The sequence below is a fragment of the Lepus europaeus genome, chromosome 5, assembly GCF_033115175.1.
Source record: "Lepus europaeus isolate LE1 chromosome 5, mLepTim1.pri, whole genome shotgun sequence".
In the NCBI taxonomy this organism is placed as follows: Eukaryota; Metazoa; Chordata; class Mammalia; order Lagomorpha; family Leporidae; genus Lepus; species Lepus europaeus.
This window is the reverse complement of record NC_084831.1, coordinates 97,012,565-97,029,201: the sequence shown is the minus strand read 5'-3', so window position 1 is coordinate 97,029,201 and position 16,637 is coordinate 97,012,565. Positions and strand designations below refer to the sequence as shown.

At 35.2% G+C, this 16,637-nt stretch overlaps 1 protein-coding gene across 1 annotated transcript in view; it reads left to right on the top strand.

The window, feature by feature from the left end:
• COL11A1 (collagen type XI alpha 1 chain) overlaps positions 1 to 16,637 on the top strand; it is a 209,538-nt gene that overhangs the window by 136,569 nt on the left and 56,332 nt on the right. The window contains exon 42 of the mRNA XM_062191844.1: positions 11,387 to 11,494. Coding sequence (XP_062047828.1) covers positions 11,387 to 11,494 — 108 coding nt within the window. The remainder of the gene's footprint in view (positions 1 to 11,386; positions 11,495 to 16,637) is intronic.

The window sequence follows — 16,637 nt, the reverse complement described above, 5'->3', positions numbered from 1 at the left end:
TTAGTAGAGTTCTTTGGGTCCTCTAACTAAGAATCATATCATCTCAAAGAGGGATAGTTTGTGTTCTTCCTTCCCAATTTGTATCCCTTTAATTTCTTTTTCTTGCCTAATAGCTCTGGCTAAAACTTCCAGAACTATATTGAATAGCAGTGGTGAGAGTGGGCATCCGTGTCTAGTATCAGGTCTCAGTGGAAATGCTTCCAACTTTTCCCCATTCAATAGGATGTTGGCTGTGGGTTTTTCATATATTGCTTTGATTGTATTGAGGAATGTTCCTTCCATACCCAGTTTGCTTAGAGTTTTCATCATGAAAGGGTGTTGTATTTTATCAAATGCTTTCTCTGCATCTATTGAGAGAATCATATGATTTTTCTTCTGCAGTCTGTTAATGTGGTGTATCACATTGATTGTTTTGTGAACATTGAACCATCCCTGCATACCAGGGATAAATCCCACTTGGTCTGGATGGATGATCTTTCTGATGTGTTGTTGCATTCTATTGGCCAGAATTTTATTGAGTATTTTTGCATTTATGTTCATCAGGGATATTGGTCTGTAATTCTCTTTCAATGTTGCATCTCTTTCTGGCTTAGGAATTAAGGTGATGGTGGCTTCATAGAAAGAATTTGGGAGGATTCCCTCTTTTTCGATTGTTCTGAATAGTTTGAGAAAAATTGGAGTTAGTTCTTCTCTAAATGTCTGGTAGAACTCAGCAGTGAATCCATCTGGCCCTGGGCTTTTCTTTTTTGGGAGGGCCTTTATTACTGTTTCAATTTCTGTCTCAGTTATGGGTCTGTTTAGGTTTTCTATGCCTTCCTGGTTCAATTTAGGTAGGTTGCATGTGTCCAGGAATCTATCCATTTCTGATAGAATTCCCTGTTTGCTGGCATACAAGTCATTGCAGTAATTTCTGATGATTCTTTTTATTTCTGTGGTGTTTGTTGTTATGTTTCCTTTTTAATCTCTGATTTTATTGATTTGGGTCTTTTCTTTTTTTAGTTAGTTGGGCCAATGGGGTGTCAATTTTGTTTATTTTTTCAAAGAACCAGCTCCTCATTTGGCTGATTTTTTTGTAATGTGTTTTTGGATTCAGTCCTGTTGATTTTTTCTCTGATTTTAATTATTTCTCTTCTCCTAATAGATTTGGATTATATATTATATATTATATTCATGCCAACAGGGTGCTGTGACTTTGGGCTTTTAAAGTCTGGCAAAAACAAAGTGTTCACTGGATGCATGATATTATATCCAAGCCCTCATAATATACCATTACAGCACAATTAAAGCTTAAGCAGTTCTTCTGATCTCTAGGGCTTTTATCACTAAGTAGGTGACTTGATGTGTGCACACACAGAAAGCAGCAAGGGATTAAACAGCAAGACAGAAAGGCAGTGCAGCATCTCATGCATGTTGAACTTCAACATGAAAATATTTTATATTATGTTAACACACCATATGTGGAAATATACATCAAAGTCTCAGCTTTTGCTTTCTGCCTACATTTTTATAAAAAAAGAATCGAAAAAAGTTTTTGCTAATAATCTCTCTTCCATATTTTCTTCCTGATTATATACTATCTCCATGCCAACAGTTGTTTTTCTAAAGATAAAATTAAAATATTATAAGATATTAGTATGTCATTATAAGACTTCCTTTTTTTTTTTTGTCCTGGGAGTGGTTTAAGTTAGTTTGAAGAAAGTGAGAGGGCCACACAGATAGCTACTAAAGAGTAATTTTCAGTGTCTCACAATTGTACAATATAGTAGTCTTATAACTCTTCTTTTTTATATAAAGATTTTATTTATTTATTTATTTGAGAGGCAGAGTTACAGAGAGAGAGAGAGAGAGAGAGAGAGAGAGAATGAGAGAGAAAGGTCTTCCATCCGCTGATTTACTCCCTAAGTGGCTGCAACGGCCAGTATAACTCTTCTTTTGGACTCTGTTTTCTTCTTTATGTGTTATTATTCTTTCTGTTCTGTCTTTGCTTAATAGTTTAGATGCCCTTCTCTTCATGATCCCTATGCCTTTTAATTTTCCAAGTGCTATTCTTAAGAACTTTCTTTTAACTAATTTTTTATTTTTTTTGACAGAATTAGACAGTGAGAGAGAGACAGAGAGGTCTTCCTTCTGTTGGTTCACCCCCCAAATGGCCACTATGGCCGGCACTGCGCAGATTCGAAGCCAGGAGCCAGGTGCTTCTTCCTGGTCTCCCATGCGGGTGCATCCTCCACTGCCTTCCCGGGCCACAGCAGAGAGCTGGACAGGCAGAGGAGCAACCGGGACAGAACCGGTCCCCCAACTGGGTCTAGAACCCGGAGTGCCAGAGCTGCAGGCGGAGGATTAGCCTAGTGAGCCGTGGCGCTGGCCCTTTTAACTGACTTTTACTTATTCATTAAGCAAAGGAATATAAAGCTTGTCAGGATAGCTACTGACTTGTAGGGTGATATAATCTAGTTTTAAGATGAAACATTTTTCTATTGTGGTCCAAGTAGACTCAGTGAGCTCTTACATCTAACTTGGAAGGAGCTAATTTTAGAGATGGTGTTGCAGATCAGTGACCAAAATCTGAAGTGTATGAGACTTTGGTTGACTATCCTGACTTTCTGTTTTCAGTTCTGGTGGTGCTTGCTATTTCATCTGCATTTATAGCTCATGTGATCTAAACTATGTCATCTGTAGAGTGGACTTCCCTCATTCTAGTTTTGCCAGGAACGCCCCTTTGGCCTTACAAAGGCCAGAGAAGTTTTTACTTTCTACCATGTAGCTCTGCATCATAAGAACTTTTTATGTTTGTGCTTCTAACCTTTCTAGTTGGCTGCATTTTAACTGAATGCTGATGAGCTGATTTGTCTGTTTACCACTTTCATTTACTTTACAAATGATCCTCAGAATATAAAACACCCAATGAAAGTAACTGATAAAATATTTATGTTGGTGTTCTGCTCTATGTGAAGGGTTAGAGAAATATCCTCTTTTCTCACTGCTCCAAGAATATAGACAGACGCTATTACTTCTTTGTTTTATTATTGTTAGGTTTAAAGGTTTATAGGGTTTAGTAGAAGGGGCTACAGAAAGGGATAAAGCTGACTGAAAAGTAAAGAAGGCAACTAAATAGAAAAACGTTCATTCTTCCATTTTAAAGAAGTGCTCTATCTGTATTGCTGTGCTTCACACTGGTGACTACCACTATCCCCAACATCTGGCACCCATGCTGGGAGATTTGGTTAACAACCTCACTGCATCCTGCTGTAGCAGGACTGTAATAATCAGTACTGTTTTCCTCAGACCCACTGAGATCTACTTAGTAGAACCTAGGTGAGAACTTGCCTGCCTTCAATATCTGCAAGTGCAAAATTTGCGTACTCTGTTGTCACCCTGTAGGACTGGAACAGGGTTCAGTTCACAACCCCTAGTCCAGGGACTAGGGAAGTTGGTGTTATTAGCCCAAGCACCAGTCACAGCCCCCTAGAAGGTCCAGAGAAAGGGCCTATCCACATCACACAATCTTAGAGCCACACTGTCTGCCATAAACCCCAGAATAACCAAGACTTGTCAGTGGGACAAGGGGCAGTCCTCTTTTTTTCTCTCTCAGCACCAAGAACAAGGCACTGGCTATCACACTTACTATTGTAACTGAGACAGAATTCTCAGGGAACTGAAGATACACATCCTAGGAAGCCCACATTCACTGTAAGGTCCTTTTATCCTTATGAATTGCTGCAGACTAGACCACTGTGTCACTAATGCACACAGCTGACACTGACTTAAAGATTAAAATAAAAGAAATCACTCCGAGGCTACACATTTTCGGCACATCTGAAATCAAAGCCAAAGCAACAAGCTGAGTGGTACACTGCATTCCATCTCAACCATCAACTCTTTTCCAATAAAACCGACTACATAAAAGATAAGAGATCATTATACCAGGTGCATGGATGTCAATGTTGGGATCCAAGAAACAGGAAGAAGCAAGGTACATGACACCTCCAAAAAAACAAAATAATTCCCCAGAACTAGATCCTGATCAGAGGGTATCTATGAAATGTCAGAAATGGAATTAAAAATAGTGATTGTAAGGAAACTCAATGTGATACAAAAAAATACAAATAGCTAAAAGAAAGGAGGTGATCAATGAGTGACATGAATGAAAAATTCACTAAGGAGATAGAAATCAGTAAAAGAGAAAACGGAAAATTTGGAGATGAAGCATGTGATATTCAATTTTAAATCAATGGTTTCTGTATCGATTCATTTTCATATTTAGCATTGTAATAACAAAATACTTTATAATATTATGGTTATTGTAATTCATGTAGTTTAAGACCTACTACTGGGCCCGCACCGTGGCTCAACAGGCTAATCCTCTGTCTAGCGTCGCCGGCACACTGGGTTCTAGTCCTGGTCGGGGCGCCAGATTCTGTCCTGGTTGCCCCTCTTCCAGGCCAGCTCTCTGCTGTGGCCCGGGAGTGAGTGGAGGATGGCCCAAGTCCTTGGGCTCTGCACCCCATGGGAGACCAGGATAAGCACCTGGCTCCTTCCTTCGGATCAGTGCGGTGCGCCAGCCGCGGCGGCCATTGGAGGATGAACCAACTGCAAAGGAAGACCTTTCCCTCTGTCTCTCTCTTTCTCTCTCACTGTCCACTCTGCCTGTAAAAAAAGGAAAAGGAAAAGAAAAAGAAAAAAGACCTACTATTGCCTTTTTTTTTTTTTACAAAGATTTACTTATCTGAGAGAGAGAGAGAGAGAGAGAGAGAGATCCAGCTGCTTATTTGCTTCCCAGATGGCCTAAGCCTGGAGAGCCAGGAACCCCACATAGGTCTTCCACAAGTGTGGTAGGGGCCATTACTTGGCCCTTCTGCCCCTGTCTTCCCACGCAGATTTAGCAGGAAGCTAGAATTCAAACCAGCACTTTGATATGTGATGCCATCACAAACGGCAACTTATTCTTACACCAGTTCCTGAAATTTGTTTTTGAAAATAATTTTGATTGCATAGATCTGAGGTTTACAGCATGAGCTTATATGGCACATATAGTTAACATAGTTACTATAAATAAGTTGACTTACCTACCATTTCACAATTACTTTTTTTGTGTATGAAAAAAGCAGCTAACATCTACTCATTTAACAGATATATCTACTATCATGCATTTCATTAGCTTGAGTCTTTCTGTTGGACTTGTTTATTCTATACAACTGCCATTTTGTACCCAGATAAACATATCTGCACTCCTATGTTCATTGCAGCATTATTCATAATAACCAAGATATAGAAACAATCCTTGGGTAAAATTTGCAGTGTATTCGTTGCTATTTAAATCACAAATTAGAGAAAAATAATATTTTTAAGAGTTTTTAGTCCTTCTGTGCAAGTTCTTTCCATAAATCACCTTTAGTGTGTAAAATAGTAATCCTTTCTATAGAAAGATGAATGCGGTTTAAGTTGGGATTAAGGATATCATGCTAGGTGGAGAAAGATCTACCCTTCTTTCAGCAGTATGATCTTAGCTAAACCATGGAGTCACCAGGATCTCTGTTTCTGTTTCTAAAAATTGTCACTTTTCTAATTATCTGATGCTATATATCCACTTTTGGAATATATAGTGATTCATGTACATTCTGTAATGTATTCTTGCTTCAAGACAGTCATCTTTCAAAAATTTTTAATTATATCACCAGATTCAACATCACAAAAACCTGATGACAAGCTATTTATATCCCTGTTTTATTGATGATAAGACTGAGTCATAGAGATTTTGTTCACGTCAGAAACTAGTGCTTCCACTGCTTGAAAGGTTAGGTCACACATTGAATTGACACATGTATTTATGGCCTGCTGTGTGCCAGGAACTACCCCAAATAGTGTGAGTCATTGAAAGAGCAAGCAAATTTTTACTTTTGTGGAGCTGTTCATTATCCATTTATCTCATATTTAAACCATTTTAGTTACAGTTGTTTATCTGACATTTATGAAGCCCCTATTCTATAATCAGCTATACAGCAATGTAAAAAATTTTATCATGATAGATGCCTATCCTTTGTAGAAAAAAATGCAATGTGAATTTCTCAGGGGTTAGTACCTATTTTAGTACATTTCATACTCTCCTTCTGTGTCACAAGAGACCAGATTCCTGCTATATTTTTCTTGAAAGTGTAAATGGAACTTTTTAAAAAAATATTGGGTTTACATTTTCCCTTTTTATAAAATGGAACTTCTGCAGTGATTTGATTGAGATTAAAGAATTCATAAGGCTTATCTTTTTGAAGTTGGCCTGGGAATATTAAAATAAAATTTGCAAGTTTACTATACCATTTATTTAATCGGTAGTTACCATCAGAGATGTTCATTTTTCATTTATAGATGTATAAAATAAAATCACTGCAGAGCAGTTATTATTGCAAATTTCTAGGTTTATAAAATGTTTGAAATAACTAGTAGAAAAGAAAAATACAACTGTATGTTAGGGCACAAATATATCTTGAAAATGTCTCTTCTTTCTCTCTCTTTTTCATCCATTGTTTCAAAGATTATGTGCTGAGACAAGATCAGAAGCAGTATTTTAACTATAGGAAAGTAATATATTTTTGTTACTAGTCTTAATATAGGTTCCAGAGCTAAACAGTAATCTAAAATTTAATCTTATGAATTCTCCAAGGAAGAAATTGAAAGTTATGCTTTGTAATAAAAAGTATATAATATCTGCAAATTATATACAGTGTCATAGATTCAAATCAGTATTCAATTTCTATTTGAAATATATTAAAATAATTACTTGAAGCATCTTGCTAAATTATTAAATATACTTCAATTTAAATTCAACAAGCATTATTCTTAAGCAAAAGTTATTTTCATGTGGCATTCTGATTGTAATGAATACGGTTAAAGTAATTCATGTGTATGTATTTCTTATAATTTCATCAAGACATTATCTAAGGAAAATACCCATTAAATTGATGACTCCTGAAAACTTAGAAAATTTCTATTGTATACATATGAGTGTGTTTGAAGTCTAAAATTTCCAACATATCCAACATGTATACGTACTTTATAAAATGACAAATGCATACCACTAAGTATTATGTTCCATATTGATTACTGTTATTTATGTTATAGTTATTTATACATTTATATTTATACATAAGATAAAAATATTTTGGGAGAATATTAAAGAAGAGACTATGGATATATTTATAACAAAAATTGGTGACAAATGATGCATTAATTCATTCAGAAAATAATGGTAGAGAACCTAGGATACTGTGATAGACTGCAAAAAGAAAACATAGAAGGTTTCATGCTTCGTATTCTCAAGAAAATATAATTTTTGGTAAGTTGATTAGTTAAGGGGCTAGCACTCTGGTATAGTAGGTCAAGCCTCTGCCTGCGGTGCCAGCATCCCATCTGGGTGCCAGTTCCAGACCCAGTTGCTCCAATTCTGACCCAGCTCCCTGCTGATGGCTTAGGAAGGCAGGGGAGAATGGCCCAAGTGCTTGAGCCTCTCCCTGCATCCACATGGGAGACCTGGAGGAGCTTCTTGGCTCCCTGCTTCAGATAAGCCTCGCTCTGGCCATTGAGGCCATTTGGGGAGTGAACCAGTGGATGGAAGATCTTTCTCTGTTTCTCCCTCTCTCTGTAACTCTCCCTTTCAAATAACTAAATCTTTTTTTCAAAGGTGATTAGTTAATAGGCTTAGAGAATTTTAATATACAAAAGACCAAATAACTTCCTAGTCAGACGAGTGTGACCAAATATCCAGAGGTAAAAATGGAGATACAGAGTTAGAGGAACAGTAAGAAATGTACCATTTTAGAAGAAAGTTATTTTTACACTAGAATATTTTTACACTAGAATATAAAATATACAATATTTACACTAAAATACAAAATATAAAATCATAATGATTAAGTGTGTATAAATATATTCCTGAGGATATCAATGATAAATGTAGTCCCAGAAAGATGTATAGACCCAAAACTATTTCAGAGTTCAGCATACATAAAAATTGTTTAACTCTTAAAATCAGGGGTGCAACATAATGAAGCATCCCATAATATCTCAGGAGACACATGTATTAAATAGTTAGCAAAAATGAAAATAGTCTTTGATGTAGTTGAAATATGAGAATGTGTAAATAATGGTGACAAAGAACAGGGCTTCTAATGAATTCCAATGAGCTAAATAATAGAGAATGACTATTGGAAAAAAGTGAAAAGCACTTTCCTGAGTTCTTACAACTTCTCTCATTTTGGGTGTGTAGCCGGTATAAGCTTCTGCATAGTGATCTTAAATGGCTATATTTCTTTCTATTAAAATATAGCATAATATTTGTGAATTATGTGACTAAAAAAGATTAGATTTTTTTCTCCACTGTTTATAAAGTATTCAGTATAGTAGGAAATAAGTTTTAGTGAAACAGGGCACCTAGACCTTAGAACCTTTACTTGAAAATATATACAAATCATAGGATTATTAAATTACACTGTATATGCAAATTACTTAGCACAATAATTACTATGTAGTGGGCTCAATAATTGAAAAATAAGAAATTCTGTTAATATAAGCGTCTTTATTCTAGTGAGCTTTTTTATCACTCTAGTCTCAGCTGTCACTCTGAACAGTCCACAGTGATATCTTCTTCAGGTACCCTTTGAAGAGTTGGGGTTTAAACAGGGTTAGAGAAGGATATTTCATGCATGACAGATCAAAATTGTATCTCTCTTTTGTGCAGTCAATTACAAATAAAACATTTCAAGTCTTAAATTGAATGCTTATTTTCCATCTGATAAAACTAATGAATGGTAATCCTTTCCTGAGGTGCACAAGTGAGATATTGAAACACAAATGGAATGCAGTCACCTTGTAGGAGCATTGATCAGCCTTTCAGATAGGAGGAGATATATGGTCAGAGATGTTAATTTTAACCTAAATAACACAAAATAATGGCAGTCACATTATATGTTATCTTCTGTTGCTGGTTTTCTATTGACACATGGGAACACTTTTATTCCTGAAATTTCTCTTTTTCCTCTTTGTATCACCTCAAGTAACACGCCTGCATTCCTCTCAGCTTCAGGGATCTTTTCTTGATCTGTTGCTCTGCCCTGCTGCCTCTGTCTTGTCTGCTGGATTTCCTCTTTCTGAAGGCTAGAGGAAAGTATTTGTTCTTTTGCACTTGTAGGGCTTCCTTTCCCAAATCTGAGACATTTCCAGCACTCTATTATTTTTAATTTTCTTTTCTTCCTTGGCTTCTGGAAGCATCGACCAGAAATCTGCCATCTGAATAATATTCATTATACATGTGATTCACTATTTTTTGGTAAAAATCCTTTAATATTATTTAAAAAAATACCTAATTTTACAGAAGAGTAAATGTTTATTATCTGAAAAGTACTAACTGTAATTTTCCTATGAAAATATATCCCTCTCTTTAGTATTTGGAATCCTTGATTAGTAAAATATAATGCTCACATTGCACTTGATTAATTATTGTGCAACATGAAGAGTATTTCCTGGGCTTATTTTTAAACATACTATGTTATATTTCAAAACTGTCCCCCTTTGTTTGTAGTCATTTATAATTTATAATTTTTATAACTATATTTTTGGAAAGCTTCTCCAAATTATTTCTCTTCTAAATTTAAGACATCTCATAATTAAAAAAAACTATAAGAATTTTTTAATTGACCTTAAAATAAAAGAACTCAAGTCACTTTTCTTGTTACTCGTGTGATATTTGCTATATTCTCAAATCTATATCCTTCCATGTATTTCAATTGCTTTAGTATTTGAAAACTGGCTAAAAAAAAAATCCTTTGTAGTTTCTGAATTTAGACAGAGAATAATGCCAGGAAATTAAGTACTAAATTTGCTTACCATTGTTTTGTAATCAATAAGTATTTCAGTGGAATTGAATAGGTGCTGGTTTTAAAGACATTTGCAATAAATAGAAATGGAAAGTTACTGTCTTTATTAGTTCTAAACAGTGGGTAGCTTTGTGGAGAAAGCAGAATAGAGTCAAAGCTCACGTTCCTTTAAGCAGTTTATGATTATGGGGAAAACAGTTAATCTCTTTGAGACACAGGTTCTTCATATTAAATACAGAGATGCAAAACTCCACTATGAACTCCTGGGAACTTGTATCAGAATAAAATGACAAAATGAAATTGGAACTAATTCATAAATTTTAAAGCACTGTGTAAATGAAACTTTTTGATATTATTATAATTTTTCTTACCATGGTCATAAGTAATTATTTCCCTAATAAAAGTATAAATTAAAATAAAACTGATAAGTCAATTTGTTTAATACAATGATTTCCAATATATTAAAAATATAATACTAAAAATAGCTTTTATTAATCACTTATATAAAATTTGATTTGATACTATCAAAACATGTGAATTAAAAAAAGTATTGGGCCAGCGCTGTGGTGCAGCGGGCTAACGCCCTGGCCTGAAGCGCCGGCATCCCATATGGGTGCCAGTTCTAGTCCCGGCTGCTGTTTTTCCGATCCAGCCCTCTGCTATGGCCTGGGAAAGCAGTAGAAGATGGCCCAAGTCCTTGGGCCTCTGCACCCACAAAATTTGCCATGTAAAAAATTATATGTGTAGCTTAATCCCATTATAATTTATGAATTCTTTTTTTTTAAAGATTATTTATTTGAAAGTCAGAGTTACACAGAGTGAGAGAGGTCTTCTATCCAATGGTTCCTCCCTAATTGGCTATAACGGACGGAGCTGGGCCTATTCAAAGCCAGGAGCCAGGAGCTTCGTCTGGGTGTCCCATATGTGTACATGTCCCAAGGACTTAGACCATCTTCTACTGCTTTCCCAGGCCATAGCAGAGAGCTGGATCGGAAGCAGAGCAGCAGGGTGTTGAACCTGTGCCCATATGGGATGCTGGCACTGCAGGCGGCGGGCTTAACCCCCTACGCCACAGGGCCAGCCCCTTTAACTTCATTTTTGGATGTAGAAATTTTGATTTAGCAAGTTTAAAGTGAAGCCTTCAAATTACTTCAGGAAGTATTAGTTCAGGAGTGTACCATGTCAATCCATTATAGTACAGAAATAAAATTGTATGTGAGGTTGTAATTTGGTATATATATTATAAAGCATTGTGCATAGTTTTGTAAAAACTTAAAGATGATGTTATAAAAATCCTTGAAGGATTTTTTCCTCTCTTCAATATTTCTGAACCTTAACATCTGCTTAAATTAGGGGCTATAAATTAATCTCTCAAATAGTTGGAACACATGCTCCTCTTTGAGATCTTAAAATTGTGTAAAGGTTTATTTTGTATTCTTGACTATAAGCCTGCATTGTTAAATAAGCGACTCTTACACCATTAACTGGTTCCCTAACAGAATACTTTTTCTCTTGTCTACCAGGGTTCACCAGGAGAACGAGGATCAGCAGGTACAGCTGGCCCAATTGGTTTGCCAGGGCGTCCAGGACCCCAGGGCCCTCCTGGTCCAGCTGGAGAGAAGGGTGCTCCTGTAAGTAATATCAAAGAGAAAATACACTATACTACTTTCCTTCAAAAGTTATTACTTTTTATTCAAGAGTATCAGCTCTGCGTACCCCACTGCATTCTCCCTGCATATGTGCCTAGCATATAAACACATCTTTTTTTATAGTTTTAATAGAGAAAATTTCAATTCAATTAAATGAAATGACATTTTTCCACACTTTTTGAAACCCTAGTGCCTGTGAAGTAGCTGGATATTATTAATGTAAAAGGCTTCTCATTTTGCGCCTTTAAAAAATAAAACTAGGAGTTTTGATTAAAACGATACTTTGCTGCTTTATATTAGAAAAGAGTGAACTTTTATACCTCTCATAATATAACTTCAGTCCCAATCATTTCCATAGTCTACAAATTAAATGCATGGAAAGTAGCTGCCCATGTCATGTTGTTTGAGCTTTAATCACTAGTGAATGAGAGGGGAAACTTTGGACCAGTTATTTCATTTTATATTCACTGGAATTAAAAATTTTGTATTTACATGACTATAGTTGTATTCTGTTAATTAGGTTTAAGTTCTTTGCCAATATTTCTCCTCCATTTTTGTTCCTTCTTTTGATTCAGTCATTTTAATGAGTAAATAAAAGAAGCTTTCTCTGATCCTCCAGGAATAAGACACAATTTATTCAGTAAATGTAAATTAAAAGTTTTGACCATGGTATAAAAATATTTAGTAATTTTATGTGCTTCCAAGTCCCAACACATACAATTCAGTTAAACTTGTGTAATTCAAAGTACTTCTTCATGACTAAAACTTCAGCTTTGGCTAGTTGATTGCTTTGATTGTTCATATGTTTTTCCCCATTGCTCTGTGATAATATTCAAGTGTTTCTGTTTCAGTGTTTTGTTTTTTGTTTTTTTTTTTTTAATACAACAGAATACCACAGTAGACTGGGTAATTTACAATAAAAAGGATTTTATTGGCTCATCATTATGCAGACTAGGAAATCCAAGGTACAGAGGTGACTTTGGAAAAGGCATCCTTGCTATGTCATTCCATGATTGGATGGCAAAAACAGAGTGGAAGAAAGTAAAAGGGGATTGAACTCTACTTTTTATAAGGAACTCACTATAGTAGTAGTGAACCTACTTTGGTGATAATTCATTCATTCTTCTTTCATGGCCTAATCACCTCTCATCAAAGGCCACGTCCCAACACTATCACACTGACTGTTAAGATTCCAGCGTGTGACTTTGTGAAAAGACATTCAAACCATAACATTATCCAAATAAAAAAGATTGTCTTCTATAATCTGTTGGCTTCCCGAAACATTTAGAGTGAGGAAAATGCTACCTGTGGATATAATTTTTGGATGTAAGAAAAAGTACTTTTTGTGTGCTGAAATTTTTCTTAAAGTAATGTATTTTATAGCATGTCTTGGCACAGTACAACTAAGAACATATACCAGAAAAAATGAAATATAGTTTTTGACATAAATTCAAAATATATTTACTAGAGAAGTCAAGAGTTTTGTGAATATAATACATTAAATCCAGGGTTTTAAAATGGATAAATACCTTTGCTTTATAAAGAATTTAAATACTGAAGTAAAGATCATATTGAAAACCTGCTGAAGTAATAATAAGAATTAAGTTTGAAAAGACAGAAGACAAGGTATTGACAAGCATTTGTAAGAGCAAGGATTTGGGCCTGGGTTTTGCTGATAATTGATGACATTATGCCTAGAAAAAAAAAAAAGGGAGTATCTTGTTAATCCATTCTCATCATCAACTCTAAGATAGGAAATTCATTCAGTTGTTCCTTTTTTCAGCAAATAGTCATTCAGGCAAGTGCTAGATCCTGTATTAGATAGCAATTGGGGCAAAAGTGTCTGCCTAATTAGGAACAGTGGCAGGAACTAATTTTGAGCGTTGGGAGAAAGTACTCATAGACATCCACAAAGAGGTCTTGTAAACACAGCTACAAATTTTGGCCAAGTGTTAAAAGCCACTTTTACTTTTTCCTGTTCCCAACTATAAATCTTGGATCTTACTTCCTCTGAGCAGATTGTGTTATAAAAATTTATAAAAATATTAAAGGGCTGGCGCTGTGGTGCATTAGGTTAACGGCCTGACCTGAAGTGCTGGCATCCCATATGGGCGCTGGTTCTGGTCCCGGCTGCTCCTCTTCTGATCCAGCTCTCTGCTGTGGCCTGGGATAGCAGTGGAAGATGGCCCAGGTCCTTGGGCCCCTGCACCCACGTGGAAGACCTGAAAGAAGCTCCTGGCTTCAGATTGGTGCAGCTCCGGCCATTGCAGCCATCTGGGGAGTGAACCAGCGGATGGAAGACCTCTCTCTGTCTCTACCTCTCTAACTCTGTCTTTCAAATAAATAAAATAAATCTTTATTATTCAAATATCAGAAGGTTTAGGCTTACATGAAGACAAAAGACTGGATATGGCATTTGCAAAGCAAGCTTGTTGGGAGAGGAGAAAGTAAAAACAACAGCCATGAATAACCATATGAACAACATGGCAATAATTATGTCCTAATAACAGTCTCCAAACTGATCAGTCATATTTGAAGCTCTTGAAGGTCACATTAGAAAGCAGAGAAGCAGTTGGTACCTACAATCTTTCCCAACTCTACAGTACTGATAGAAATATTTTGAAAGGGAGTATGATTCTTAAAGAAAACTATAGATTGTGTTGGGGAGGATGCAAAGTGTACATATAAGAAATTATGTCAGTCACTTATCTATTTGATGCATTGATGTAGAAATATGAAAAGCAAAAGTTGGACCCAAAATACAATGAAATGAATGCATTACCTCTGAATGGACTAGGTAATAGGAATCAGGAATTTAAGAAAAAATATGCTTCAGATACTTATTTACAGTATTAAGCATATATGTATGTAATTGTGGCAAGAATAGTCAGTGCTAGGATTGTGAAGCATTGCCATCATTTATAAGAGGGCCAGTTTGAACCATATTATTAGATCACTGTATATATCTCCAGAGGCAGACAATCAAATAATCCACAGAAAAGATTCTACTTTTGTTGAGTGTCTTAGGATGAAGAGCACTGAAAACTGAAACAAATAAAGCAAAAATAATAGAGATAATGATTTAACCTTCATAATGTTATTGCAGAGGAGATCAGAAAGACAGTGGACTATAAATCAGTGTACTTTGTGCACACAGATCACCCCCAGTAAACCCTAGAACTAAAACAAGAGAGGGCAGTTGGTAAATAATAGAGTTAGTATGACTGAATGTGTTGCTCTTATTTTTGTACTATGCACATATTTACCATTAATATGAAAATATCCATGAAAAGTGAAATTAAGGAAGTCAGAGTAGACTAATGCTGCCAGCATGGAGCCAGTGGAAGCTGAACTGGGAACTCAGTCGTATTATTTATTTGCTTCATGATGTTGGCTGCTACTTAACATCAAAAGTCTGTTTTTTGATCTTTGTAAAGAGCATAATCACAATATTTTATGAGGATTAAATAAAATCATATTTCTAATGCACTTTGCTGAATTGTATAAGTGCAAAATAGCCATTATCAACATCATTATTATTATCATCATCTTCAGTAAATGAACCAAAACATGTGTAAGGAAAGATGAAACAATAACCTAAAAATAAATACATAAATGAACCTTTTGAATAAAGAGGGGTAAATTCTGTGAACTGTAATAAAGTTGAAGGTGTTAAGTGTAGAATAAATATAAGACCATTGCAAGTCAAACAAAGGACATAGAAAGGATGCCTAATTATATCAGTTTTAAGGTCAGATTTAATATTTTATGTAAAGAGAGGGGTACAGATCAAAACCACAATGAGATATCAACTTACCCCTTTCAGAATCACTAAAATTCAAAGCACAGAGAGTTGCTGGCATGGATTGTGACAAAGGTGAACACTTAAATACTGTTGGCGGGAATGTAAATTAGAGTATCCACTATGGAAAATAGTGCAGAAATTTCTAAAACAAATCAAAACTAGGAATAAACTTTGCCATATGACCCGCAATCTGGCTACTGGGATTATACCCAAAAGACTTTGAACACAATGTAGAGATACCTGCATCACCATGTATAGAGCAGCATTGTTCACAATAGCCAAACTTTGGAACCAACCAAGGTGTCAACAAGCAGATGAATGGATAAAGAAAATATGGTATATATACACAATGGAATGTTTTTCAGTTATAAAAAAGAATGAAGTTCTGTTATTTTCAGCATGGTGGACACAACAGGAAGACATCATGTTGACTGAAAAAAGCTGGATCCAGAAAGAAAAATACTGCATGTTCTCTCTTAGATGTGGGAGCTAAAACTTAAAAAAAAAATCAGAAAGAATGGAAAAAAGAAATGTCTGTGTGTATCAGTATTGCAGCAAATATAATTTTACAAAATTTTGTTTTATATTTTTGTCAAACTGATGGTTAAGAATGGTACATAACTATAGTTTTAATGATCTGTGATTATTTTAAAATATATTCAATGTGGGTGAAATGGCCATTTTTTCATTTAATTATTGTTTATAGTCTTTGTCTATATTTTCACTAAACTAGGATCTTTTTTGCATTTTGCTTCTTACACTTCTTATTCAGTGAAATATTAAGCCTTTTTACTGTAATGTAATTTTAAAATATGTTATCTCAAAATGGAAATACAAGAAAGAGAGAAGTAAAGACCATGGGAAGGAAAGAGTGGGAGGAAGGGAGAGAGGAATGGAATTTTATTATTTTTGCTTGATATTTTAATTTTAATTAATTTTAACACATTCAATATGATTTGTAGATACAATTCTGAGAACATAATGCTAATGCCCTCCCCCTTCCCTCCTTCCTTATACCTCTCTTTTGTTCTACCTTTCTGTCTTTTTCTTTTGGTTTTTGAGTTAACATATTTTAAATTTACATTACATTAAAGGCTGAATACTTCACCAAATAAGAAGTTTAACAAGTAAAAGACCCCTGTTTGTTGGTAATATAGACAAAGGCTACAAACAATAACTGAATGTATAAATGATCATTACACCTATATAGTATTTTTGGTCAAGTAGGCATTCATAATTTCTTTCAATGAAATATAACCAATGACACTGTAGCATCTTAATATTTCTTGAGTGGTTATAACAATTGAGTTCATTTAGACT